Here is a 27,685-nt window from a genome sequence, read left to right as displayed (position 1 = left end):
CAACCGCGGAGGGATAACGGAAAAAGAGGTGCAGAATGTGAAATAATTATTTTTCTTTTGTTTGGTAGAATTGTTCATAGTCAGTGTGCAAACGTGATAGTTGATGCGGCGTAGAGGCTGTAATTTAGTAATCATTCAAAGGTAAGCGCGAAGAAAACATGCGAGTGAATTAAAAAAGATATTCGCGTAAAAATATGCATTTTGCAATGTCTTTCAGTGCAATGGTTTATGCTTGAAGTACTGCGCATTGTGTACGTTCAAGGAAGCTGGTTTTACTTTGAGTGTCGGCGGATCACTGTGTAAGCGGGGCTAAAGTTGCGGGACGCTGGCTGCTTTGATACTGGGAGCTGATATAACGCTGGAACTCGAAGGGACACATTCGCATTGGCACTGCTTTATTTGAGTAACCCCGGATGGTAACAAAGCACCACCGAGACAGCACTGATCGCGACATGAGTACTGAATTATCATAATTGACATCCATATACAAACACGCTATCATGGTATCAACTGCCATAACCTGACAACACACCAATTACGCACGATTGCATCTTCGTATTATCAATCAAACTAACTTTATTTCAGTTCAGTTTACACAAAACAGGTGGTTGAGAGTAAAAATTCACCGAGGATTACGATGCTCCATAATGCGAAATTTGAGCGCAGCTCTATGCGTGTTTTCATTTCACGTGCCAATATTTTGTATTATAATTATTACGTACACGGTTTACATAAGGAAGCCAACGTGGTGAGTAGCGCAGCTGGCACGGATAATCTGTCTCGTGCGGCACATTGCAAACGGACCGAAGTGTGGCACGACTGCCTCGCTAATCGAGAGATCGCGAGAGGCAGCGCCTGGGTGACGCGTGGGCGCGATGCAGCGCTTTGTTTCCATACAGACTACGCACGTCACTCTGACGCCATATCGTAGCCATCATAGCCGCACAGCTTGTCTTTCAAGTCACTGCGCTTTTCTTCTCACGCTTTCGTTCCATCAACGACGAGAGCGGCCGTTCGTCGCGGGGAATTCCTGCCACTAGTGCCAACAGCGACAACACCACCCAAGGAAGCGTCCCATCGAGCCTTAATCGTAGCCGCTCGCCATCGCCCCTTGCAGAAGCAGTGATAGCCATCACACATGCTGGTACCTCGGACTGACTTCAGCAGCTGACGCCGCGGACGAGCGCAGCCCTCCTCACCTAACGCCATTGTGCCCCCCCCCCCTCGGAAGCGCAGATAAGATCGCTCAGGCGATTGCTGATGCAATGGCCGCCGCCAACTCAGCGCGTGCATAGGCCGTCTACCCTGCACTCCCTCTTTGCCTCACGCTTTCAATATAGCCACTTCCTCCACTTTCCTGCTCCCGCTGTCTTCTTTCATATACCGCTGCGCTCCGCGTCCGCTTTCATGTTTCGCTAAGTTCGTTCGCTCGGTTACGAGGTACGACGCCGAGGCATGCCGATGCTCAACGCAGGAAGCGGCGCCTAAGAGCAGCGTTCAGAAAAGCAGTACAGACGACAGCTTGACTAAGCTTTCGAGCCCACTATCGAAAACACGGCCCGTATTCGCAAAACGTCCTTACGCTAAAAGCGTTCGTGCCAGCCAAAAGTAATGTAGGACATAGTATTAGAGAAGGCGATCCGCCAATGAAAAAAGCACTTACGAAGAAAAAGCTTTGTGAATTCGGTACCAGAAGCCTCTAACCGGATTTTGTAATACGAATTTACAAGTTACTTTCTCTGTAGTGATAGTGGAGGTTCTTGCAGAGAATTCAATAGCCGGTACCCACCCCTTGCGCTTCGTAGCACAAGTATAGTTGCATTTTGGGAAAGTATCGCTAGGAAGGAAACATTTATGCCAATGGCATCCAGCGCGATTTCTCATGTATGTGTCGATGCTGCCAATACAATGCCAAGGTGATATTTCATTTCTCATTAACTTTGTCGACAACGTATGGTCTAACTATTCCCGCCACAAAGCGCTAAGAGGGTTACTCGAATAAATATCTTGCTCTAGCAGTTCATACTGAATTGTTCTTTCATGCATGCCCCTATTGCTCACGGAAGCCTCAGTGGGGGCTAGCTGCCTTGAGAAGCAGCAAGCCTAAAAACCAAACAAAAATAGTTGAATAAAGGTACACGTGAGGTAATAAAGTGAAGCGTGGAAAATTAAGAATGCATGTACAGGGTAAATAATAGGGGCGTTCACCTTTAAAATATGTGGAGACAAATGTAGGCCTTCGTTCACCATTCATAAAGAAATCATTTTTACGCCTTGAAAGTAGCTGCTATTCAGTTGAGGAGCTCAATTGTTCGAACTCTACGATCAATGTCATCTTTCGGCTTTGCTCCTTGAGGTGAGTTATAACATGTGCTTTGTGAACGCCATAGCATATATGATATGATATTGCTTGTACGTATTTAATTTCCCTCTTTCTAATAACGCGTTAGTTGCGATTCCAATAAATTTTCGTGCCTTCTGTTGACCTGTGAGGTTCCTGCGCTGGTTCGCTACGATGCGAAGAGATATCTTGCCCAGCTTAATATTTCTCGCTTTGGTAAAAGACACTAATAAGAGAGGTTAGTTCGACTAAGACATGACAAGGTCTAAAATTCCATTGACAAAATGAAAGATTAACCACATGATGTATTGATTCATTTCGGCAAAAATAATTAACTGCTAATGTCGAGAACAACGCTTGCTTGCCAGTAGCTCTCTCCGCGGTCTTCCCGGGTATGAAATCCAGCCGTTTTCTCCGATCATCTCGACGCAACCAGTGACGGCGTTGTAGGTCGTATTCCATTGCTTGTCCCCGCAGATCTGAAACAACGGAAAAGAGTGACTGGGCTAAAGTTCACGTGGAAATACTATGAGTGATATCGTAATTTTGCAGATGTGTAACTTACGGCGCAGTGTCATTCCTGTTCACTGGCTCTCTTATTGTGTTCTTGTTTTGTTTTTTAATTCTGACATAGTAAAATATATCTACCGAAACCATCGAAAGTGGTTCCCGCTCAAAGTTTGGGCAATGTAATTGAATATCCGGACGCTGACGTTCGCTTTCAGGGTTACGTTTCGTGGCATATCGAGGCGTTCTTGGTGGGTACGGTGCGAACCGTACCCACCAAGTGCCGACGCATTTCGAGTGCATTTATAACAACTTCAAAGAAGAAATTTTAACGCGATAGCGTTAAGGAGCTCGTGTCGCAGAAAAGCCGGTGTCGTCGGCGTTGGTGTCGGGTGTCGGCGTCGGCGTCCGCGGCGTTGGCCGTGAGCGATAAATCATAGCAGGCACTTCATAAATAAAAAGCAACTTCCAAGATGGGCTGGGTGGGAATCGAACCAGGGTCTCCGGAGTGTGAGACGGAGACGCTACCACTCAGCCACGAGTTCGATGCTTGAAGACGGTACAAACGCGCTTTTAGTGAACGCGGTGTTGCCTTAAAAACGTGCCGTAGAATGTTATACTGCGGTGTATATCGGTAATTATGAGCACGTAACTTACAGAAGTCGCATTTACACGAATAGCGAAGTACGTTTCCGCTACATTTCTTCTGCGCTTACCGCACACGCAGAGCCATCTTGCGGCAAACACAGAAGACCCCTCCTCTCAATGTACGGCGCTACCCCGACAGGTGGCGCGCCATGCGCGCATTGGGGCTGTGCTGTGCGCGGACCGGTGCCAGGCGCGTTGCGGCCCCGACTCCCTCTCCCCTGGCGACGCTTCGCCGTGCTCCCACGTGGGTTGCAGAATCAAGCGCCGTTCCTTTCTTTAGATTACTATCTGTCTATCTCTCTGCCCGTGCCGATCACGACGTTTGGCTGGCGTAGATCGTTTCCCCCTCCGAGACACCGAGTTCTTTGGTTCATTCCGTTTGCTCAGGCGCACGTTTCGTTGCCGCGCAGAACGCTGCGTTGCTCGACGCTCTCCGTGTGATGGGTGGGCGCAAAGTCCGACGCGGGGCGCCTCGTAAGTGATCCCTGCGCCGTAGCGCTTTGTCTTACACCCCTTGGCGGGTCGATGGGAACGCTCTCGCGTTCCACTCTTGAAGGCGAAGCTTAAGCGTCCTCCAATTTCTTAAATCTTTACATGACCTGATTTTTATATTTATATAGACAATGAACGGCTGGCGAAACGAACGACAAGGCGAAAGGCCAAATCTCTAGAAAGGCATTTGCTTTATAAAATAAATGAAGCGCTTCAATGTCTATATTCCTTGCAGTAGGAATATATAGGTAGTGTTTGTTGTTTCATCGCGGAATTCCGTAGAGAACGGGTCGATCAACGGTACATGTGAAGCAGGAGTATAGATGGCTGTATAAGCCAATTATATCGTAAGCGTGTTGTATCCAGCGGCGATAACAACAGCCTGGAAGGCGACTGCCCTGCTTCCACCCTCTCTCGCCCTGGTAGCTGCTGGAGTGAATGGCGGCGGCATAAGAGGGGGACGGTTGCTGCTGGCGCTCCAGCGCTGGTCCTTTCCTTAGTTTAGTTTAAGTATCACGTCCAAGCAAACGCGCACTGCGCTCAAATAAATGTAGACGCTTTCAAAATAGCGCATTGCAAACACTGTTTCTTTCTTCTAAGCTGGATTTTAGAAAGGGGCAGAAATTTCCTGCTTGATAATGCTAAATACAGGTTGCTAATTATGAGACTCACTAGTTGGCATCTTAGATAGTCTCATTAAAATGCATGCTGAAATTGAGAAATATTACCCAGTAGTAGAGAACTAACTTCTGCGGAGCGGAAGCTCTTAGGCTAGCATCAGTTGTAAATTATTGGTTCTTAATATCGGTTAGAAAATCCACTCACCATATTGTTGCTTCAAAATTTATTGGTGTTGTATTTATTCGTATGAAAATGTAATAATAAGAAGCTTTTATGAAACCGTTTACTGAAGTAAATTAATGCATTTGTAGCATCTAAATAACTTGCGTTTCGAAACTGCCACTATTCCATGTGACTTGCCCTTGCGACGGTACATTTTGTTCGCCGTGGCGCCTGACTACGCGGCTGAAGCTCAGAGGCTTAGAGGTACCTTGCCACTATCGCACCTACCGAACAAATCTGGTTAACTAATGCACTACGGGATCCTTACTCATTGCCTCGCAGCCTCGACGCCCCGCCTACTCGACTTGTTCATCCCGTGTTCTGGTACCAAACGCAGTCTGCCATCGGTCATGAAAGAAACGCTATCGCAATAAAAGAAACGGTAGATAGTTGCAGGAAAGGACATAACAACAAGTGGCTCTTCATTACCAACCTTTAACAAAAACTACAAAAGGGAATACGTTTTATAAATGTTTGCAAAACTCCACAGTTCCTCTAAAATCTAGTAGCTGAAAATACTCTACGTATCTCGGGCCGCTCACGGCAGGCTTTGCCACTTACGCATTAAAAATATGTGGTTTGCTCGGTCTCTGTGAAAGAAGGAAGGAGGTCGAGAAATAACTTTGCACATCTGCTATTTAAGGAGAGGGATTTTGTAGAGCGCGCTGAGAAAGGTTGTGCTCTATAGAATGCCTGGTATACAAAAATTAGAAGCTCAGTGCCCTTCCACTCTGTGAAGAACGATGACGAGCAAAGCTGTGCATGTGGACCCTTTAGTGGCGAACTGCACCTCCGGCGCTGGTAGGTCCGGTATTGCACTACCTTTGGGATCGGCCCACGTATGGCGAGTGCTTGACACCTGCGTCATCTCAGCCGCGGGTCGGCCCGGCATTGCACAAACTTCGGAATAGGCCGACAGGTAGGGGGGGGGGGGGGGCTTAATACCTGCTTCACCCCCACCGCTGGTCAGCCCGGCATTGCACTACGTTCGGGATCGACCCACGTATGGAGAATGGTTAACATCTGCGTCATCTCAGCCGCAGTTTGGCCCGGCATTACGCAAACTTCGGGATAGGCCTACGTATGGGGGAGTTCCTAACACCTGCTTCACCCCTGCCGCGGGTCGGCTGGGCATTGCATACCTTCGGTTTCGACCCACGTATGGTGAGTGCTTAACACCTGCGTCATTTGCGCCGCAAGTCGGCCCGGAATTGCACTGTCTTCGGGATCCGTCCACGTATGGGAACTGCTAACACCTGTTTCACGCCGCCGCGAAGGGGGGCGGCATTACACTATCTTCAGGATCGGCCTACGTATGGGGAGTGCTTAACGCGTGCTTCCCCTTCGCCGTGGGTCGGTTGCGCTAATGGGCCCGCAAACGTCGTTCTTTTGCAACGTTTGAGTGCCCATTAGCGCTTATGTAAAAGTCCCCGCTCCTTCCGTTCCCTCCCTTCTGAGGACCAACCGCACGCAGTCCAGCCATCGTGAGTCCAAAGGGCAACTGATCAGATCACCGGCACGATCTCTACTTCACGGAACGCATGACACATATGATTGGTTGGTGATATAACGTCGTTTTAATGTAGTAGGGCAACGTCAATCACGGCACGTACTCCACGGCACGAACACAGCTGGCGTCCAAAGCGGACGCCGGAGCAGCAGGCTAGAGTTTCGTGTCGATACAGGCACACGATGCAGGGGGAAGTAGCCCTTACCAGCTTCTCTGTAAAAACCCACCTGGACAGTACGTCCTTTTTCTTGCACTGATTCGCCGCCTCTCACGTGTTGTTTCAAACGAGTCTGACATTATATGGTCCTCACACATAGCTACTTAATGCATTTTTCGCGAGCAGCTTTCTTAGCGTACTTGACTCACTTTTACGGGGCTAGAAGGCCTCGGTCTGTAGCCATTTTCCCGTCAACATGCGTCACTCGGCAATCTGTAGAATAATGGGTCGATCATTGGGCTGATGTGCTGACAGAATAGGGTTCGAAAGCAGCCCCCGTACAATTTTGGGTCGCTGGGTATGTGGTAATGGTTAAGTGCCGCTTATTAGTTAATTTCACAACTGATGCTACTGCATATGTGCCACTCATTATGTGCTGGTCTTCAATTAACCTTTTGAAGCTGACCTGGGTCACTGTGTATACGACACTCGGTGTGCGCTGTTCTTTATTGAACCTCTTTGACGCCCGCTTGGGTAACAGTGTGGCACTTAATATGTGCCGCCCCTTCAATAGAAGAAAACCGAATGTTTCTTCAGTGCTTGTGTGGAATTGAACCTGCGTCATATATATTGAGACATACGCATTCGAATTCACACAAGCGCTACGCGCAAACTTCGCGGCAGCTTCACTGAATGACCTGGCGTATTTAGAGGTGAAGCGTGAGAGAGGAGCTTCGCTCATACATGACATGTCTCTGTGGTGGCAGTACAGTGCTTCACTACTCTGATTCATTGCTAATAGCGTTAATTTCCGTATTCATTGTGATATGTACACAGCCGAATTTTTCTGCACCATGAATTGTACTTGCCAAAGCTAGGTCAACGCGTTTCTAGTCATCCTGTCGTGTGCGCTTTGCTAACATAACGCATCCATGGTGTCTGCTAGCAACTTTCAAAATTTTAAAGTTTTTTCTGAACAATTGGTAACATTTGTTTTCGATCCAACTACCAGTAATCCCTGCATGAAGCTGGAGACAGTAAAACGCGCAAGTGTCACTGATGTTGATTTTCCCATGGCAATTTTTCAGAAGCCACAAAGGGGTCTAATTTAAAGCAAGAGCACGCACGCACTTACACAAAAAATAATGCCGTTGTAGAAGCTTGTGCACCATCCAAACACACTGACATCTGCGCCACTAAATTTATCGCCTTCTACCTTGGTGACACGTAATGACTACTCAAGGGCTGGGAAATTATTTTGCTGCAGTTAAACGACACAGACACCGCAAGAACTACTTCCTTCTAAAACACCTTGGCAACATACGTTCAAATGGCCAACCAATAACATTTCAGTGGAAACAAGGGTGGCGATCAGCTTTCCCATTTACTTGCGAGCTGGTACTGCACAACGGTAGTCACTGCTTCCTGTTGAAAGACACGTACTCATTGTGTATAATATTTCCAGCTTCCGAGACAAGTCAATGCGTTTGGTCATCTTGAAGGCTTCCTTGTGTTCCCCCGAGAGGACCTCGCCGCATACTATTTTTTATGGGCTTGGCCACCGCTCCTCCCAGTTATTCCGCAGACTTCAAGTTTTCCGGTTCCTCGCATTACAGTAAAAGGCCAATGTTATTTTTTTTAATACAATAGGCTCAGATAGGCGAACGATAAGTTTCTCAGCAGATGGAATCAAAGCACCCTTGCAAAAGATGGAACAAATAGGGTAATTGTTTCAGAGAATCTGTAGTTCTCCTCAGGTAGCCATGTAGACATGGCGAGAGCTCTTCATGATGTCGTCCGAGGGTGATGTTAAGTAGCCGTCCAATGTTACTTTGGTGTTCTCCTCCGCAGTCGCCGTACTGTGCTTTCCAACTCATGGTACGTTCTATATTGCGCACGCTAGCTCGGCTTTATCGCCTTTGGTCATGAAGCACAGTGCAATTGCGCTCATGTGTGAACAGTACGCCCGCATGGCAACTCTGAAGCGCACTCGAGGATTTCCTTACATGCAACTCAATTTCAAATACTGATCGGCGCAGCTTTACGTGGAAAGCGTACCGCTTAGCTTTGTATGGATATGGCTCTTTTTTTACTTTTTCGCAGTTTTACACAAACACAGAGAAATACATTTGTCGGAAACGTTATAGAAACTTGTAGCCAGCCACGAGTTGTGAGCGGTCTGCCTGATTACAGGTAACAAAAGCATAAGAAAAGAAAAACACCCTTCTACTAGCAAAAATTGAGTGTCAGCACTTTCGCCAGGTAAGTATGTACTGCATAGAAGAGTAAAGTTACGCACCTGGTGGTATGCGACGTAGCTGGCGCTCTCAAGCATCACCTCCCGGGGAAGCGGTGGATGTGGGTGTCCACGGTGCCGTGGACTGGGCTGTTCTAAGTCGAAGTAGAATCCCGCCAATGAGAAGGTCAGCAGCATGCGAGACATCACCAGGTGGGCCTGTTCCTCCGTGGCATACGAGGCACCCACTGAATCCACCAATTTCGCCTGCACACAGAATTTGGATCTGAGTAGGAGACGGCGAAAGTGTGGGCATGCGGCAAGGCAGCTTCTCCTTCGCAGTTCGAGCCTTGCTATATCTGCTGACATGTCCGTTCTTGGTGCTATTGCTCAAATGAGAGGCAGCAAATGTGGGTCCAAGGTCCTCATTATCATGTGTTCCTCTTTGATATAAGGAGTCTGGCTTAAATTTGTTGGTGTAGTAGCCGTAGAACATACGCCTAGCGGAGAGTGCTCAGATCTTTTATACATGGACATTGTTACCATTAAAAAGGAGAATCCCATAGCCGCAGACAAAAGCTTAAGGAGGAATATTACCCAGAATCTGCCCTAAACACCGCTTCTCAAATGTAGGACCAATAAATAGTTAATCTTATGGAAAACATGTCCATTAAGTGACCCACTTGTACTTGCACCACAAGCGATGGAAAAATAGGGCATTTGATGCATATTCGCTCGTAACAGTGGCCGTAGCTGCAAAAAAGGTTGCTTACGCTGCAATTTTCACTATAAATAAAGCAATGCAACACTCATGCTAAAGTCGAAAGAAGGCTGTATTAAGTGCCTGGAAAGGTTTCGTGAAGAAATCTGATGCAGATGATACTGCAGACTACGCCCCAAGTGCATAATAGCACGGTCGAACAGTTAAAATGTAATAAGTATTTCTGAAAACGCTGTTTTGACTTGCAGGAGGAATACTTTCTCTGCAATGAGTGAACGTTTTTCTGTGAAATTTCAATCAACAATTGCACTGTGGTCGTTGCATTGACTGAGCGAAAAAGACAATTTTTGAATGAATAGTTTTTATATACAAATTTCTCTATTTATAAACGGCAGAAGCAACATGAAGCAGAAACATCTTTCGATAGCAGTGCAAATTTTGAATTGTTTCTCGCTAGTGGAAGTTGAGATAATCGCCAACACCTTTAATGTCATCTGTTCGGCTACCATCCCCTCTTAGCATAGCAAATGTAGTTCAGACGGGCTGACTTGTCCAAACTTAGAGGCGAACTGCAACAAAACTTTGGACTGCGTAAAATGCTGAGTTCAAGATATCGTACATATGAAGAAGCATGCACGCAAAATGCTCCGTTTTGAACAGGAGTGGAAGCCATCACAAGAACTCACAAAAATAATGGGTTTTGTTCCTGAAAAGAAAACGGAGTCATTAAATTCTGCCGGCACTGACGCATGAAATCTTGTGTGGCTTCTCGGCAGCACATCTGAGATTGCAACAGTGCAACGGGGCAATCTGGGAGGCCACGCCCGTATGTAGCCATGCTACTATGGCCGGCGCGGGCTGCCGCGACGAGGGAAACAATGGTGCATGTTGTATTAGAATCTGAAGACATCTAACCAGGGGTCAGTTTAGGTGAAGTCCTCGAGTTCCGAGACAGCTAAGGGAAAGTAAACAATGTTCGCAATAGAGACTAGTAAGAAACGATTGAAGCTTTGATGGCAGAAAAGTCGGGAGACCCCTAACAACGGAGATGCAAAAATCAAAGTTCCCAGTATTGGTTCAGAAAGCGCAATGCTGGGAATTCTTTGAGTGCGTGCGTGTGTATGTGTGTGTGTGTGTGTGTTTGTGTGTGTGTGTGTGTGTGTGTGTGTGTGTGTGAGCATGAGTGTGAGAGAGGTAGAAATCTAGATAAAATACGAACAAGGGCTTGCTGGCGTGACCTACCACCCCGTTTCAAAGGGGACGCTCATAGCACCCATCCTCTAGCCCTTTCGCAGACGTTCGTGCTACCGTGTGCTTTGATAGCTCTCTGTGGCTCTCCAGGCCTGGCGAAGCGAGCCAGCCTGAGTCTCGGCTCCCACGGCTGCCCGCGGTCCGCTGAAAAATTTTGGAAGCAGAGTCGTGGGACTTAGGCCATAGCGTCGTCACCACAGCAGGTGCTCGCATCATCTTGTTAGGCTCTGTTCAACGACTGCTAGCAAAATAACTATACAATCACCCGCTCTGCGATATTCGCATGATTGGTTCAGTGGTAGATCAGCAAAGTTTATAACATTTTTTTGCCAAACTGCAATTTTTTTGCAGTTGGTCTTAAATAGCACCTCCAGTGCGACGTCTACCGTCTGGACTTCTGTTACGAATACCGCGACACAGGAACAAATAACGTCAAAGAGAAAGTCAGAGAGGTTGAGATAATCTCATGCGTGACGGCAATGCAAAAGAAAGCTGTCGTGAGTAACTAATAAAGCGAAAAAAACGAAATTAGAAAAAAAAAAACAATCTATGATCACTCGAAGGAAAGCTCATTACTTTTCAAAGCGAGACCAGGATGCCCTAGAAAACGCACTTATAAAGAAAGATATAGGAACGAAGAAGAAGCATGTGCTTGCTGCGGTAAACCTAGTGCAACGATGGAGCATGTTGTATTAGAATGTCAACATATCTGCCCAGGGTCGATTTAGGCACCACTGGCCTCCTTGAAGCCCTCGGATTCAGCGACAGCAGGGTGAAGTAAACATGTCCGCAACAGGGGCCCTATAACTTTAAACTATTCCAATATGTTTCTATTTCAATCTCCTGACGTCAAAGTTGCGTAACCACCAACGCAAGCACCCGGCAGTCACCCGCAGGGTTGTCTGAACAGACCAATCAAACGCTCTTCTCGTTCATAGGAGGTCACTTTTGTTTGCTTGAAAAACGAATAACATTGCGTACACTGAGCGGCTTGTCGCATCTAATTAGCTGAGAAGAGGCAATAAGAACGCTCAAGTGGAGAGGGATTCGATGGGGCCGAGCCACTGTACTGAAAGTCGATAACCGGATGAAGAGGGTGGTGCCGGCGTCTACGATTCGTCGGCTCTCCCTTTCTTAGCTTGCGGTGGCTGGTCGAAAATCGTGGCGGCGTGCAACGGAAGCTCAACAATGACGCTAAAATGGACCCTCAGCAAAGAAGAGTTGGCAGAATGAGGGGGCAAACGTGCCGAAAGTGCTCGAAAACGTTACAAGGCCACGCCAGAAGTATTATTATACGCAAATACACCCATGCTCTCCGCCAGGTGCGAGTAGCCAGCGTCTGAGCGATGGGCGGCCGCCATCTTTTATTCCTTTCGGAACGGGGCAGCCTGCGGCTATTCCGAAGAAAATTCAGTTTTCTTCGGCCTAATAATGCATCATTATGGCGTGCACGTCACTTTGTCGCGGTGACTTTTTGCGGTTATGTGACATCGCGCGACAGGCAGGTGAAGTGGGTGCAGCCCGAAAACTTTTTACCAATAGCCGAGGGCTAATGGCGAAAAGGGGTCCTATCAGAAATAACTGTTTTTCTTTTTTCTGTCAAATCATGCATAATCAGTGTGTACACATCATATCAGATGGGGAGGTATCGTGGTTTTCGTGACGTCGCGTGACAGACCGGTGAAGTGGGGGTGGTCGAAAAAAGTTTTTGACCAATCGTGGACGGTACCCGCCGTGGTTGCTCAGTGGCTATGGTGTTGGGCTGCTGAGCACGAGGTCGCGGGATCGAATCCCGGCCACGGCGGCCGCATTTCGATGGGGGGCGAAATGCGAAAACACCCGTGTGCTTAGATTTAGGTGCACGTTAAAGAACCCCAGGTGGTCAAAATTACCGGAGTCCTCCACTACGGCGTGCCTCATAATCAGAAAGTGGTTTTGGCACGTAAAACCCCAAATATTATTATAATCGTGGAGGGCTGATATCAGAATTGGAATAGAAAAGTTTCGAATAGTTTTACGTTATAGCGCCCCAGGAATGAGTAAGAGGCAATTGCAAGGTTGGTGGAAGAAAAGTAGGGAAACGATAAACAACGGAGGCGGACAAAAACAAAGTTCACAGTGAGGTTCAGAAACTTTGGCCATTAGAATTCTTCGCGGTTTCTTGTTCGATTTTACTTAGCATAGGTGGGACATTAGGCAATAAAATAACGAGAGCTTGGTGGCGCAACCCACCGCCCCTTTCCAAGAGGGACCCTCATGACATCAGTCCATCCTTCCATCCAATTCTCTTCGACTGCAAAATCCACCATCAGCGTAACCTACTAAGAAACGAACTGTCAAACAGCCTTTCTGTGTTGATATATATATATACATATATATATATATATATATATATATATATATATATATATATATATATATATATATATATATGTATATATACGGTGATGATGAGTATGTACAGGCGAGAATACGAAGTGTAAGAATAATGCTCACTCGAATTTCTCCGCGCGCGCCAGCGGCCAGCCAGGCTGCGACGTAGTCAGGAGGGAAACGCCAAATGAATCGTTTTAGGCGCGAAACGTGAACAATCTCTGAGCCACGATAACGATGGTCCGAAGAAACGTCTACAGGAGTAACGCGATAGTTCACGGCGGATGTTTGTTCATTAATCAAACTAATCTAGAAAATCTGTTCTAATCTGTTCAAACTAATCTAGAAATTGTATGGGCGCACGCTTATATCTGCCATAAGAGCTTTGTGTTGGGGGTTTGCTATCACCCACCCGATATTTGCTCAAATTTTCCTGTCGATTTACATGATGCCATTGATACTATTATTGCACGTCATCCTAACGCTTTCATTTTCCTGCTGGGACTGACTTCAACTTTCCCAACATTTCCTGGTTTTCTGAGCCCCCGGCTTTGAAACTGTTTTCATCAGGAAGCTATGACTTTCTTAATCTTTGCTCGGTATGTTCCCTTTATCAGCTTGTCTCTCAACCTACTAGGCTATCGCACAGTACGGAAAATACGCTTGACCTTATACTAACGAACTGTCCTGATATGGTCTCTGATTTATCGTATATGCCAGGTATTAGCGATCATTTAACGCTTTGTTTTGAAGTAAAATATTGTCAGTCGATAAACCGGAGAGTCAAAAAGTCCATTCGTAATTACAGGTAAGCCAACTTTGAAGCTATTAATAACGAACTATCTACGTTTCTCAACGTTTTCTTAGATGATTTTGAAAGCCGTACTACCGAAACTAACTGGAATATGTTTACAAGAAAAGTACATGAACTAATCGACAAGCACGTACCTATGCGCACTATTTCTTCGCATTCAAAAGCACTTTAGTATAACTCGAATTTAAAACGACTTCGTAACAAAAAAAGCGGCTCTATCGCCCTGCCAAGCATTATCCTCCGAGCCGCAATGGGAAGCATATGTGAAAGCGAATAATGCTTATGTCTCCGCACTGAAATGTTCTCGTAATAACTTCCTACAAAATGCTCTGCCAGCTATGCTCAGTAATGACCCAAAAAAGTTTTGGCGAACCATTCACCCCGACCATAATAGCGAAATCACGTTACCTGACTCTTCTGGTGATGCGATTCCAGTTGCCGACTGCTCTGTGGTATTAAATTATGTATTTTGCCGTAATTTTGTTACAACCTCGTCTACAACACTTCCCAAGGTGCAGTGTTTTGATTCTCTAACAATGGATCCAGTAATTATTCAACCCCTTGGCATCGAAAAAATTATTGAATCATTGAAAGTGCCCTCAAGCCCAGGAATTGACCTTATCAATGCGAAATTCTTAAAAAGTACCAAAATATATTCTAGTATTATGCTATCCAAAATATTCCAACAATCAATTGATGAATCCACACTGCCATACGACTGGAAAGTCAGAAAGATGGTTCTAATTCATAAATCTGGAAGTTAAAGTTCACCCCTAAACTACCGCCCGATTTCACCAACTAGTATCCCGTGTGAAATCCCCGAACATGTTCTTTACACAAACATTGTAAATTTCCTTGATGCCAACTCGTTTTTTTCGAAGGCTCAACATGGTTTCCGCCGATCTCTTTCCTGCGAAACGCAGTTGGCTTCCTTTACACACAAGCTACATACAATTCTTGATCGTCGTTCTATAGCTAACTGTGTCTTCCTAGATTTCGCAAAAGCTTTTGAAAAAGTGTGCCACAGTTTACTTCTCTTTAAATTAAGCAAATTGAACATTGATAGGAAACTTCTCTCCTGGATCGAATATTTTCGAACCGGACGCTCACAATTCGTGTCTGCTAATACTTATATTTCCCCGTTGAGGCCAGTTCATTCTGGCGTGCCCCAAGGTTCAGTGCTCGGCCCTCTCCAGTTTCTCATTTATATTAATGACTTGCCGCAATGCGTGACCTCTAACATTCACTTATTCGCCGACGATTGCGTAGTCTTCCAAGAAATTATTGACCAAAATGATGTTACGATCCTTCAAAATGATATCAACTGTATATCTAACTGCTGTAAAATCTGGCTGATGGAACTCATCACTACAAAATGTAAGGTATTACGCATCTCCCGTGCAACTTCTTGCCCCATTTACTACTTGCTCGAGAATTCCGCTCTCGAATCCGTAACATCCTATTCATACTTAGGTGTCCACATAACTTCCTCTCTTTCTTGGTCTCTTCATATTAGCAAAATAATTAGGAATGCAAACCGCTCGTTAGGTTACCTCTGGCGCAATTTTTCATCTGCTCCTATTTCTTTAAAACTCCTCCTTTACAAATCTTTAGTCCGAAGTAAACTCGAATATGCCTCTTCAATCTGGGACCCCAGCACTGCTATATTAACCTCTGCCCTCGAGCTTGTCCAAAATAACTCTGTCCGCTTCATTCCAGGAAACTACAGTCGTACTGCCAGTATCACTTTAATGAAAGAGTCCCTACAGCTTGCGTCACTCGCCTGTCGCCGCAAGTTTTCTCGCCTGTCTTTTCCACAAGATATACTAAAGTCCCCGCCCTACACAACGACCTTATTCTTCCTCCATCATACATTTCCCTTCGTTTCGATCATGCACAAAAGGTGGGAATAATGTCGTGCTTAACGCAAACATGTTATCAATCATTTGTACCCCGCACCTCACAGGACTCGAACCACCCTCCTGGAGCAGTCACGTCCACTGTTCACTATTCCCAGTTTCATAATGTTTTAAACACAAGTGTATTGCAGTGTAGCTAACCAACTATGTAATTTTATTTTTTATCGGTCAATTGCTTGAATTTTTGTTGCCTCCCGCAATTATCTCATCGTTTTAGCTAACATTGTATTAGCAGAAGAAAAACCTGTATAGTTTCTCTTTTTCCGTATGTTCCACTCCCCTCTGTAATGCCTCTGGCCCTGAGGGCAATACAAATAAATAAATAAATAAATAAATAAATAAATACTGTAGGGTCCAAGAAAGCGAGATTCAATTTTCTCACACAAACCGGGTGTACGAATGGGCGTCCAAAGGAGCACTTCCTCGCAAGAACGAAAGGAGACGTCGCGACGAGAGATGTCGTAACGTTTCTTGCGATCCAGCTGTCTGACTTCTGTGTTGAAGCGAGCGCGTTGACGGAATTCCTGAAGTCTCGAGACGAACTGTTCGGGTATACGGGCCGAGGTGTTAGTTGGGACATTGAAGAAAGCGGCGTCAGTGGTGATTGTCGGTGAAGGGCCGTAAACTAGGTAGACAGGTGAGTACCCCGCAGTTCGTTGGATAGCGGTGTTGTCAGCAAAAGTCACAAAAAGTAAAAGTTTGTCCCAGTTGTCGTGGTTTGGCCCGATATGCACTCATATCATATATATTAGTGTGCGACGAAATCGCTCGATTAAGCCATTTGTTTGTGGGTGATATGCAGATGTCGTCTTATGAACTGTGGCGCAAGCTTCGAATACTTCTGCGATCATTCTTGACATGAAAGTCTTGCCGCCGTTGCTTAACAGTACATGAGGTGCACCATGACGCTGCACAATGGCATCCAGAAAGAAGGTGGCAACGTCGGAGGCCGAACTAGAGCGTAGAGGAGTGGTCTCTGCGCAACGTGTGAGCTGGTGAACAGCTGTCATGATCCATCGATGACCTGCCGGCGTTATGGGCAGAGGGCTGACTAGGTCTATCCCAACGTTGGCAAACGGTGTCTCGGGACATGGGATGGTCTGTACAAGCCCAGCAGGAGGAGAAGTCGGTCGTTTGCGCCGTTGACACTGGACGCAAGAAGCGACGCACTTGGCCACAAAGGTAGACATGCCTAGCCAAAAGAGATGGTTCCTAACGCGGTGGTGTGTTTTGTGGAAACCCAAATGGCGAGCAGATGGATCGTCGTGAGAGGCTTCAAGAACTTGTTTGCGAATCGAGCGTGGAAGAATAGGTACCCAGTGGTGTCCGTCGGAGTTGTAAATGTAGCGGTACCGCACGTCGTTGTCAAGCTTAAATAGTCGCAGTTGTCGACGTAATCTGGCATTTGGTGCAGAAGTAATTCCGCACAGGCGTTGCATAATGCGGTTGTAGTAGGGGTCAGAACGTTGACACGAGGCGAGCTGAGCGACGCGATTGGAACATAACGTGTCAGTAACCGCTAGAGGTATACCAGGAGTGGCGACTTAGTCTCATCATCAAGTGGCGAGCAATGGAGAGATAGTTCAAGAAAAGAACGCTACGAAGACGCGGATTAAAAGAGGAACATGTACGACGGACAAGGCGCTACTTGCAACTAAATGTTTTTTTGAAGAAACAGGATTTTAAATAGATACAACCTAGAATGGCCTATCGTGACGTCACAAAATAGAGATGTACTCGAAGATAATAGTGGCAGCGGGCAGCGAGAGAGAGCATCGGTATCTTGACGCTTTTTCCTAGACTTGCAGAGAACGTTAAAATCGTACTCTTGTAAGCGGACCACCCAGTGACCAAGGCGTTCAGACAAATTTTTGATTGACGACAACCAGCATAAGGCATGGGGGTCGGTTATGACCGTGAAGTGGCGTCCGTAAAGATGTGGTCCAAATTTTTGGATCGCCCAAACTACTGCGAGACATTCTTGTTCTGTAATCGAGTAGTTCTTTTCGGCAGCCGTTAGTGCGCGACTGGCATAAGCAACAACTCTCTCTAGTGAGGTGGTATCACGCTGTAGAAGGACAGCACCGATCCCATGGCCACTGGCGTCGGTGTCCAAACAAGTTGGTGCGTTCTCATTGAAGTGACAGAGGACAGGGTCGGTGGTTAATGCTTGCTTGAGGGCTAGAAAATAAAGTTCGCCGTCGTCTGTCCAAGGGAAATCAGTGCCCGACATTAACAACTTGTACAGCGGAGACGCCACGGCAGCAAAATGACTGATGAAGTGGCGGAAGTATGATGCCAGGCCCAAGAAACTTCTTAATTGTTTTTTATTTTCAGGGTGAGGGAAGCAAAGCATGGCAGCAATCTTTTCAGGATCTGGTCGAACGCCATCCTTGCTGATAAGGTGGCCCAACACTTTGATGTTCTTTCTGGCAAAATGGCATTCCTTTGTGTTGAGTTTGGAGTCCAGCGTTTGAAATGCATGTGAAAACTTCGTCCAAACGCTCTAGGTGCAGACGAAAAGTTGTAGAAAAAATAACGATGTCATCTAAATAGCACTGACAGCTCTTCCACTTAAGGTCACGTAAAACTGTGTCGATCATGCGTTCAAATGTTGCAGGAGCATTGCATAAACCGAAGGGCATGACGTTGAACTCGTAAAGTCCGTCTGGGGTTGCAAAGGCTTTCTTGTCCTTGTCCGCTTCGTGCATAGGGATTTGCCAGTATCCGGATCGGAGGTCTAGACTAGAGAAATATTCTGCACCCTGGAGGGAGTCAATGGCACCGTCGATTCTTGGCATTGGATATACGTCTTTGCCCGTGATCTTATTAAGGACTCGATAACCCGCCGTGGTTGCTCAGTGGCTATGGTGTTGGGCTGCTGAGCACGAGGTCGCGGGATTGAATCCCGGCCACGGCGGCCGCATTTCGATGGGGGCGAAATGCGAAAACACCCGTGTGCTTAGATTTAGGTGCACGTTAAAGAACCCCAGGTGGTCAAAATTTCCGGAGTCCTCCACTACGGCGTGCCTCATAATCAGAAAGTGGTTTTGGCACGTAAAACCCCAAATATTATTATTATATTGAGGACTTGATAATCGACGTAAAATCGTACAGAGCCGTATTACTTGCGAACCAGTATAACAGGCGAAGACCAAGAAATGGGCGATGGCCGAATGATGTCTCTTTTGAACATGTCCTCAACGTTATCTGCAATGATTTTCTGTTCTGCGGAAGACACGCGATACAGGCGGCGGCGTACAATCGAACTGCCTTCGGTTTCGTTGCGATGTACTGCGACGGAAATGCGCCCTAGAAGCTTGGAGTGAACGTCAAATCAGGCGCTGTGTTTTTGCAGGAGTGCCAAACGGTCATCTTTTTGCGCAGTCGCAGTGGTCAGATCGGGATTTATCGCGGCCGTTAAAGCAGCGGCAGCCGTATGATAATCAGTGGTGGTAGACAAAGGTGGTTATTCGGTGTGAAGCGGTAACAGCGAAAGAGGTTCGGTTTCAGTAGAGCATGTCACAGTAGCGCCCTGGGAGAGCACAACTGGCGAAGAAATAGGGTTGCGAACAGTGACTAACGCTCTACCGTCCTGAAACCGCACCAGGCTAGGAGTAAGGCTAAGCTTACCAAGAAGGCAGTGACCGATCGGTGCAAGGAACACATCAACATTAAGAGTAGTGTCGAAAGTCAGTGTGAGGATATGCTCATTGCCCGCGGGAATGAAACAGTCGGTAGATGTGACGAAACGTAGGCTATGAGCATCGACAGCGGACGAAGATTCAGTGTCCGTCATGTGAATAGTTCGCTGACGGCATGAGGAAAGCTGAGGCGGAGGACACAAAATCCCATCCCAAAATCATCACGCAGCTACAGGAAGACAGCACGATGAACTGAATGTGGTGAAGGATGCCATCAATAAAAACGCGCGCAGTGCAAACACTGGAGGGCTGAACAAGAACTGCACTAGCACAACGAAGGGGAGGGCCACAGAGAAACGTGACGAGAGGGTTTGCAGTATTCACGCACAAATAAAGAAAAAGCAAGTAGTTACACCACCACTTGTAAAGTCAACACACATATTTTCATCACGCCTGAACGATCATATTTGCGTTCAATCCTTTCATCTACATTTACTACTGTACTTTCCGGCAATAAGGTAGCCTCGCCGCCTGCTGGATTATCTGACTGAGCTTTGCCGAATGCTCAGTTACGATAGTCGAAAGTTCGAATCCTCTTTTTTAACGATTGTATGCGTGACTTCGACCTCCTCCAGTGCACTCCATCTGCAGGCTTGGAGTGACGCCTGACACTCGGCAAAAGATGTCGAGAGCGAGTGGGGCTATACTAATCCAGATACAACCAAATTAGGAAGGCCCACTAAGCTTCAACAAAGACACTCCCTCACCAGAACAGGAATTGGCCTTCCTGCTGCAGTATTCGGCCACCCCCATCCTGATCATGCGTACAATTAACCCATGGCACCTAGTCCCTAGCAGCTTCGAAGCACCTGACCAAGGTGGTGGTCAGACCTGTAATGCAGCAGAGGGTGCTAAAAACCTATGGACCCGGACAAGCCGCCAATAGAAGCTGACCTTGGCAACCTTTACCAGCCAAACTCTGTCGAGTGAGGTTAGCTTCACAGGACTCTTAAAATAACTATCAAAGATTGTTTGGGATATCATTGGCCTTATCTAGATTAAAAGGACCGGTGAGACTTATGCAGTGCTGAGTAACAGTCATATCCTCTGCTATAGAAGTCTCCTAGTTAAGATCAAAAGGGGGAGGATTCCTAATGCACAAGGGCATAAGCAGGCAACATTGATGAATTTTACAGCAATAATGAGAGGGTAGCATTAGTCGTAATCAAACTTAATAACAGATATAAATTAAAGGTAGTACAAGCCTACGCTCCAAGATACAGTCACGATGATGATAAAGTAGGTCAGTTTTATGAAGATGTTGAATTAGTGATGAGAAAAGTGCAAACTCAGTGTATTGTAGTAATGGGCAACTTCAATGCAAAAGTGTGGAAAAAGCAGGCTAGTGAAAAGCAATTGGCAAATATGGCGTCGATTCTCGGAATGCTAGAGAAGAGATCCTGTTAAAATTCGCAGAAAGGAATAAGCTGAGAATAATGAACACCTTTTTTCAAGAAGCGTAGCAACAGAAAGTGGACCTGGAAAAGCCCTACTGGTGAAACCAGAAATTAAATTGAACTCATAATTTTTTGCCGATCCCAGCATACTGCAGTATGTAGAAGTGATGCGTAGGGTAAAGTGCAGTGATCATCTGTTAGTCAGGGCTACAATTCACCTCGATTTGAAGAGAGAAAGAGTAATGTTGGTCAAGAAGAACCAGGTCAACCTAGACGCAGTAAGGGTAAAAAGCAGATAAATGGAGGCTAGTGCTTGCACACAAATATGCAGCCTTTGAACAGAGTGATGAAGATGACATATAGGTGACGAATGAAACTGCAACTAAGCTAGCTTCAGAGGCAGCAATTAAAGTGCGAGGCATGACACCAAGGCAACCAGAAGGCAAGCTCTCTCAAGTAAAAAAGGACCATATAAAGAGACGACAAAGAATGAATGTGTCCAACTCAAGAGATAAGATAGAATTCCCGGAGCTGTCAAAACTGATCAATAAGGCAAAAATAAGTGATATTTGAAATTATAACGCGGGAAAAACTGAAAAAGCCGTAAGAAATGGACTGAGCCTGAAATCAGTGAGAAGGAAACTTGGAATAGGACAAACCAAGATGCATGCACTGAAAGATAAGCAAAGTAATATCAAAAGGAATCTCGAAGGTGTAGTAAAAGCAGCAGAAGAATGCCATACTGACCAGTACGGTGCCCTGAGGACTCAGGATAACGCCATTCGAAACATTAATAAACAGGATACATAAACTGCTCCTATATCTAACGATGAGATCAGAAGGGCTTTGCAGGACATGAAATGAATTATGGGGTTTAACGTGCTAAATACTTTCTGAAAGTGCTTTCTGACTATTAGGCACGCCATAGTGGAGGACTCCGGAAATTTCGATTACATGGGGTTCTTTAACATTCACCTAAACCTAAGTAGACAATGTCTTCGCATTTGGCCGCCATCGAAATGCAGCCGCCATGGCCGGGATTCGATCCCGCGACCTCGTGCTCAGCAGCCTAACACCATAGCCACTGAGCAATCATGGTGAGCATGAAATCAGGAAGAGCGACCGGAGAAGATGTAATAAGAGTCGATTAAAAACAAAGATCGCGGAGACATAATGCTTGGAAAACTGGTGGCTCTCTATACGAAGTGTCTATCGACTGCAAGAGCACCAGAAAACTGGAAGAATGCAAACATTATACTAATCCACAAAAGGGGAGACGTTCAAGAATTGAAGAATTATAGACCCATCACTTTACTCCCGGTATGATAATCAATATTCTCCAAGATAATCTACGATAAAATAAGGGCAACGCTGGACTTAAGTCAACTGGGGAACAGGCTGGTTTCAGGATGGCATACCCTACAATGGATCACATCCATTTCATCAAGCGGGTAATTAAGAAATACGCAGATTATAATGAGCCTGTATATATGGCTTTCATTTATTACGAAAAGGCATTTGATTCAGAAGAGGTACCAGCAGTCATAGAGGCATTACATAATCGAGGAGTACAGACCGCTTACGTAAATACCTTGGAAAATATCTACTAAATTGCCATAGCTACCTCAATTCTACACAAGGAAAGCAGGAAGATACCTATAAAGAAAGCGCTCAGACAGGGAGACACAATCTCTCCAATGCTGTTGACTGCTTGCTTGGAAGAAGTTTTCAAGCCATTAAACTCGGAAGGCTTAGGAGTAAGCATCGACGGCGAATACCTCGGAAACGTTCGGTTCGCCGATGACATCGCCCTATTCAGCAACACTGGGGAGCAATTACAACAAATGATGAAGGACCTTAATAGAGAAAGCGTAAGAGTGGCGTTTAAGATTAATATGCAGAAGACAAAGATAATGATGAATAACCGGGCAAGGGAATAAGAGTTCTGGGTCGCCAGTCAGCCTCTATAGTCTGTGAAGGAGTACGTTTACTAAGGTCAACTAATCACAGGGAAGCCTGATCATGAGAAGGAAATTCCTAGAAGAATATAAATGGGTTGGATAGCATACGGCATACATTGTCAGCTGCTGACTGGAAGCTTACCATTATAATTGAAAAGGAAGATGTACAATCAGTCTATTTTACCGGTGCTGACATATTGGGCATAGACTTGGAGGCTGACAAAGAAACTTGAGAACAAGCTAAGGACCACACAAAGAGCGATGGAACGAAGAATGCTAGACATAACCTTCAGATAAAGAAAAAGTGCGGTTTCGATCAGAGAGCAAACAGGTATAGCCGATAATCTAATTGACATTAGCAGAAAGAAGCGGCGCTGGCCAGGTCATGTATTGCGCAGGTTAGACAACCATTGGACCATTAGAGTTACAGCATGGGTAGCTAGAGAAGGGAAGCGGAGGAGAGGACAGCAGAAGTCTAGGTGGTACGATGAAATTAGGAAATTCGTGGGTGCAAGTTGGAATCGCCGGGAGAGGCCTTCGTCCTGCAGGGGACATAAAATATTCTGATGATGGTGAGGTTGATGATGATGTGGCTGATAATAGGACCAAACGTCGGTCCCCAGCACGGAAGCATGATGCCCTAAAAATTAAGCCACATTTGCACGCATACTTCCATCGTGTCAACGCGAAAAAACTGTTCGATAATATACCCGCGTGGTGGCATATTGATTAGCACAGGGGTGCATGAGCACATGCGCACGCGTCAGTTCCTTTATGACTAAGACGCAGGAAGGAAACTCTTGAGTTGAGGAGGGCACCGAGAACGGGCACATGATTTCCACTTCGACACAAAAACAGAACAAACCCCTGTGAGAAGAGCCCACGATGGTGTTACAGGTCAGTACATGGGAATTGATTGCTTCGATTATGTATCATCGGCCGCGTCCAATCGTACCCCTAAAAGGTATGTGCGCTGAAGGGCTCATTGCAATCTTCGCGCACAAGGGAGCTGAACAGAACCTCACAGCACAAGAGAGACTAGCGAAATAGAAGCATCGCACCGAAGAAAGACAACTTCGGTGTACCGCTGGCGCTCAGTCTGAGCGAATTCTCCAATGCAAGCCAGAAGCCGAGTGCATCACAACGTTGTTTCTAGACGAGGAACCACGTGAAGAGGAACATGAACTTGTGTCTGCCCAGTTTGCACCAGATGCGATTATGCCCGGTAGCACAGAGTGCGAAAAGCACGAGACCATTCCACTCATCACAGCGGGTGACTTCAACATCAATTGATACAAGGTGGAAAACAGATGAATTGTCGGGTTCATGAAGACAACGTGCGGTTTGCCCAAAGCGAACAACACAGAGTGTCACCTAACATGCAGAACGGCTGGTGTCATCGATCACGTGATTGTGCGGGCATAAATTCCATGAATGGGCATCACTACGTTTCGTTCTTTACGGTGTCTACGCCTCGGCTTTCGATAATCCCTCCACAGTCTGCAGTGCAAGACACGCAACAACACACAAGTTGCACGCCTGCATCGATGAAATTGCAGTAACGTAATAAAGAAGTCCAAGTGTGCATAAAGGGTGACTTCAAAATGTACATCTGCAGTAGTAAATGACAGTAAATCATCGCCAGAATACGTCAGTGATCATTGGAAAACTTGTTATAAGACGTTGTACTAGGTTGTCGAAAGATATGCATAAGGCCTTCGGCTTGATCGTGCTCTTACATTAGAAAAACACATAAAGTAATGCAGCTATCATCACTTTCCATGTCTTTAAAGGAATATTCTCTTCAGATAGGTTCCAAAAAGGTACATTGGATCTGCCAAAATTTTTTTTTGAGATGGCAGAGTGTTTCTAAGCCTGTTCTTATTTATCGTGATATCGTATATAACAGAATAAGAACGGGTTTTCATATTTACTAATTTGAAGGTGCCGGACGACCAAATAAATTTCAAAGCATTATCCTTATAAGTGTCCAAGTAGAAAAAGTGGATATATTTATAGTCATATCGTAAGAAGCCAACAAGCAATGACCCGAAGCGCCACAGAGGGGAAATTATGTGTACTTCTTAATTGAATTACTGAAATGATAAATACCTGGAAATGAAGGAGCAAAGTGGGACGTTGCTCGTCGAAAAGGCCGGACGTGTGTTGAGTCACCTCCTGAACGACAGTTCGCAATGTGGTGAGCGTGTTTTAAAAGATGGATTCGAGGCCCGAAAGAATTTCGATGTTATGCTAATAGATTTGTTTCTCATTTACCGCTAAATCGCCAGTGATTTTTACGTGTTATTTCCTTTCCTTTTGAAGAGGCACGAGTTCGGGGAATGGAGGTGCGTGCAAGCGTCTTCTTTCACAATTTTACATGTGAAAGTAAGCAACTAAGAACATATGATCGGGCTGGTGATATTGTGACGGTGAAGGGAATGAAGAAGTTGGATTGGACTAGATGAAGACGAAGTCTGGCAGTTGCCTGAACGCCATATACGCCAGTTGTAAATATACGTTATTTTACACTCGTGGGCCTGCTTTCTTCCTGCAACATTTTGGTGTAGGTGCGCGGTACAATCACGGAACTTAGCAGCGGACGTCATCTACCTGCCACCACAATGGCAAATCAACCGACACAAGCGACAACACCTCAGCAGCCCGTGCCAACGGTCATCCTCACTCATCCGCGGGATCCAGGGACATTTTGTGGCACGGAAAACGCCGACGTCGAGGGCTGGCTTACGATGTACGAACGAGTGTGCGACAACAACAGGTGCGATCCAACAATGATGCTAGCAAACGTCATATTTTACCTAAGAGGAACTGCGAGGCAATGGTACGACACACACGAAGCTGACCTAACGAGCTGGGATGTCTGCAAAGAAAAAATGCGAGACCTGTTTGGCAGACCTGTCGGTCGTCAGCTGGCGGCAAAAAAAGAACTTGCGTGTCGCGCTCAAACGTCCACAAAATCCTATGTCGTCTACATACAGGATGTGCTGGCCCTCTGTCGCAAGGCTGATAACAAGATGACCGAGGTAGACAAGATTGGTCACATGTTGAAAGGTATTGCAGACGATGCCTTCAATCTCCTGATGTGCAAGGATTGTGCCACTGTGGATGCAATTATAAAGGAGTGCCGGCGCTTCGAACAAGCGAAGGGCCGCCGCGTCGCTCAGATTTTTGACCGATTGCCCAATAGCGCCGCGACATCTTGCGAATACCCGCTGCGCTTCGTTCAGCCCACAGGACCGGAAGAAATCACGCGCATCGTTCGCCGTGAGCTTGAGGCCATGGCTCCGGCTCCAGTACGTTCTGACTGTCGGGAAAGCGTGCCCGCTATCTCCCTTATACAAGCGGTCGTTCGAGAGGAAATAGCAAGTTTGCGCATTCCATCTCTCGGCTCTGTCCGCCATACAAACACCTACCAGATTTCTCCGGCCGCTCGCTCCCAAACGCAAAGCTTTCCGCCCCCTCGTCGCCACCCAGCTGACTGGCGCACAGCGTATGATAAACCTATCTGTTCTAATTGTTCCGGTAATGGACACATCGCTCGTCATTGCCGCAACCATTGGTCGTCGCCTCCTCGGTGGTCGCCGCTTCCAGCCGCTCCCCGTCTCCGCAAAGTCGTAGGTCTCGTTCGCCTCTCGTTCCCCGCTCTTCGTCCCCTTCTGCAACCGGTCGCTTCGCTTCGGGAAACTAGGCGGTGCAGTTCCCGGAGGTGAAGCTGCAACTCCGACCCGGCCCACAAATCCTCTGTTGACCCTGCCTACATGTGGAAACCTACTGGACATTGAAGTTGATGGCGTTCCTGTTAGATCTCTCGTTGACAAAGGAGCGCACCTTTCAGTTATGAGTGCTGGTCTCCGCCGAAGGCTCAAAAAGGTTCTGACACCCGCCGTACCGTGCACTGTGCGAGTCGCCGATGGGAGTACTTCACCTGTCCTTGGAATGTGCACAACACGTGTGACCATTGGGGGCCATTATGCCGTTGTTCTATTTATCGTCCTTGAACACTGTCCACACGACCTAATTCTCGGCCTCGACTTCCTTTCGGAACACTCTGCCCAAATTGATTGCTCCGCAGGTGTTGTACAGTTGGATCTGCGGCTTCCTGCCAACGCAACAACTTGTGTTTCACGCCGCTTATGTTCTGCCGACTTTGCAAGGCTGTCTCCACAGGCGCCTACAAATGTCCTCCTGACGTCCTGTCCTCCCGTACCTGATGGCGAGTGCGTCGTGTCGCCGCTTACTGACGTGGTTTTGTCGCGCAATATTGCCCTACCGAGCACCTTAATCCGGATCCGCGAAAACTGCACTCGCGTGCCCATCCTCAATTTTGGACTTTCGTCGCATGTGCTGCCGCACGGTATCGCCATAGCGCATATCACTCCTTTGGAAGAATTTGACATTTCTTCTTTCACCTCTGAATCCTTCGTCAGTACCAACGGACCTTTGTCACCCACTCCTCCGTACTCGACGCCTGCGGACGATGTTTCTAAGATGATCGCCCCTGACCTTCCTTCTGTGCAAACAACAGCTCTTCGTCACCTCCTGTCATCTTTTCGGGACATCTTTGATTTGGACGACCGTCCACTTGGCCAGACATCTGTTGTCACGCATCGCATCAACACCGGTGACGCCAGCCCCATTCATAGGCGGCCATATCGTGTCTCCCCAACAGAAAGGGCCACCATACAGAAAGAAGTAGACAGGATGATGGACAAGGACATCATTGAACCTTCCAGTAGCCCGTGGGCATCACCGGTTGTCCTAGTAAAGAAAAAAAGACAACTTGGGGCGCT

The 27,685-nt window shown here is 46.5% G+C and overlaps 1 protein-coding gene across 1 annotated transcript in view; it reads right to left on the bottom strand.

Annotated features, from left to right (window-relative positions):
- Positions 1–2,068: 2,068 nt before the first annotated feature.
- LOC142586080 (uncharacterized) overlaps positions 2,069–27,685 on the bottom strand; it is a 108,236-nt gene continuing 82,619 nt past the window's right edge. Inside the window, exons 7-9 of the mRNA XM_075697340.1 lie at positions 8,798–9,001; positions 2,703–2,820; positions 2,069–2,103 (exon numbers count right to left, since the gene is read on the bottom strand). Of these exons, the coding sequence (XP_075553455.1) occupies positions 2,069–2,103; positions 2,703–2,820; positions 8,798–9,001 (357 nt within the window). The remainder of the gene's footprint in view (positions 2,104–2,702; positions 2,821–8,797; positions 9,002–27,685) is intronic.

Source organism: Dermacentor variabilis, chromosome 6, assembly GCF_050947875.1.
Source record: "Dermacentor variabilis isolate Ectoservices chromosome 6, ASM5094787v1, whole genome shotgun sequence".
NCBI lineage: Eukaryota > Metazoa > Arthropoda > Arachnida > Ixodida > Ixodidae > Dermacentor > Dermacentor variabilis.
This window is presented reverse-complemented; position numbering and strand designations above follow the sequence as displayed.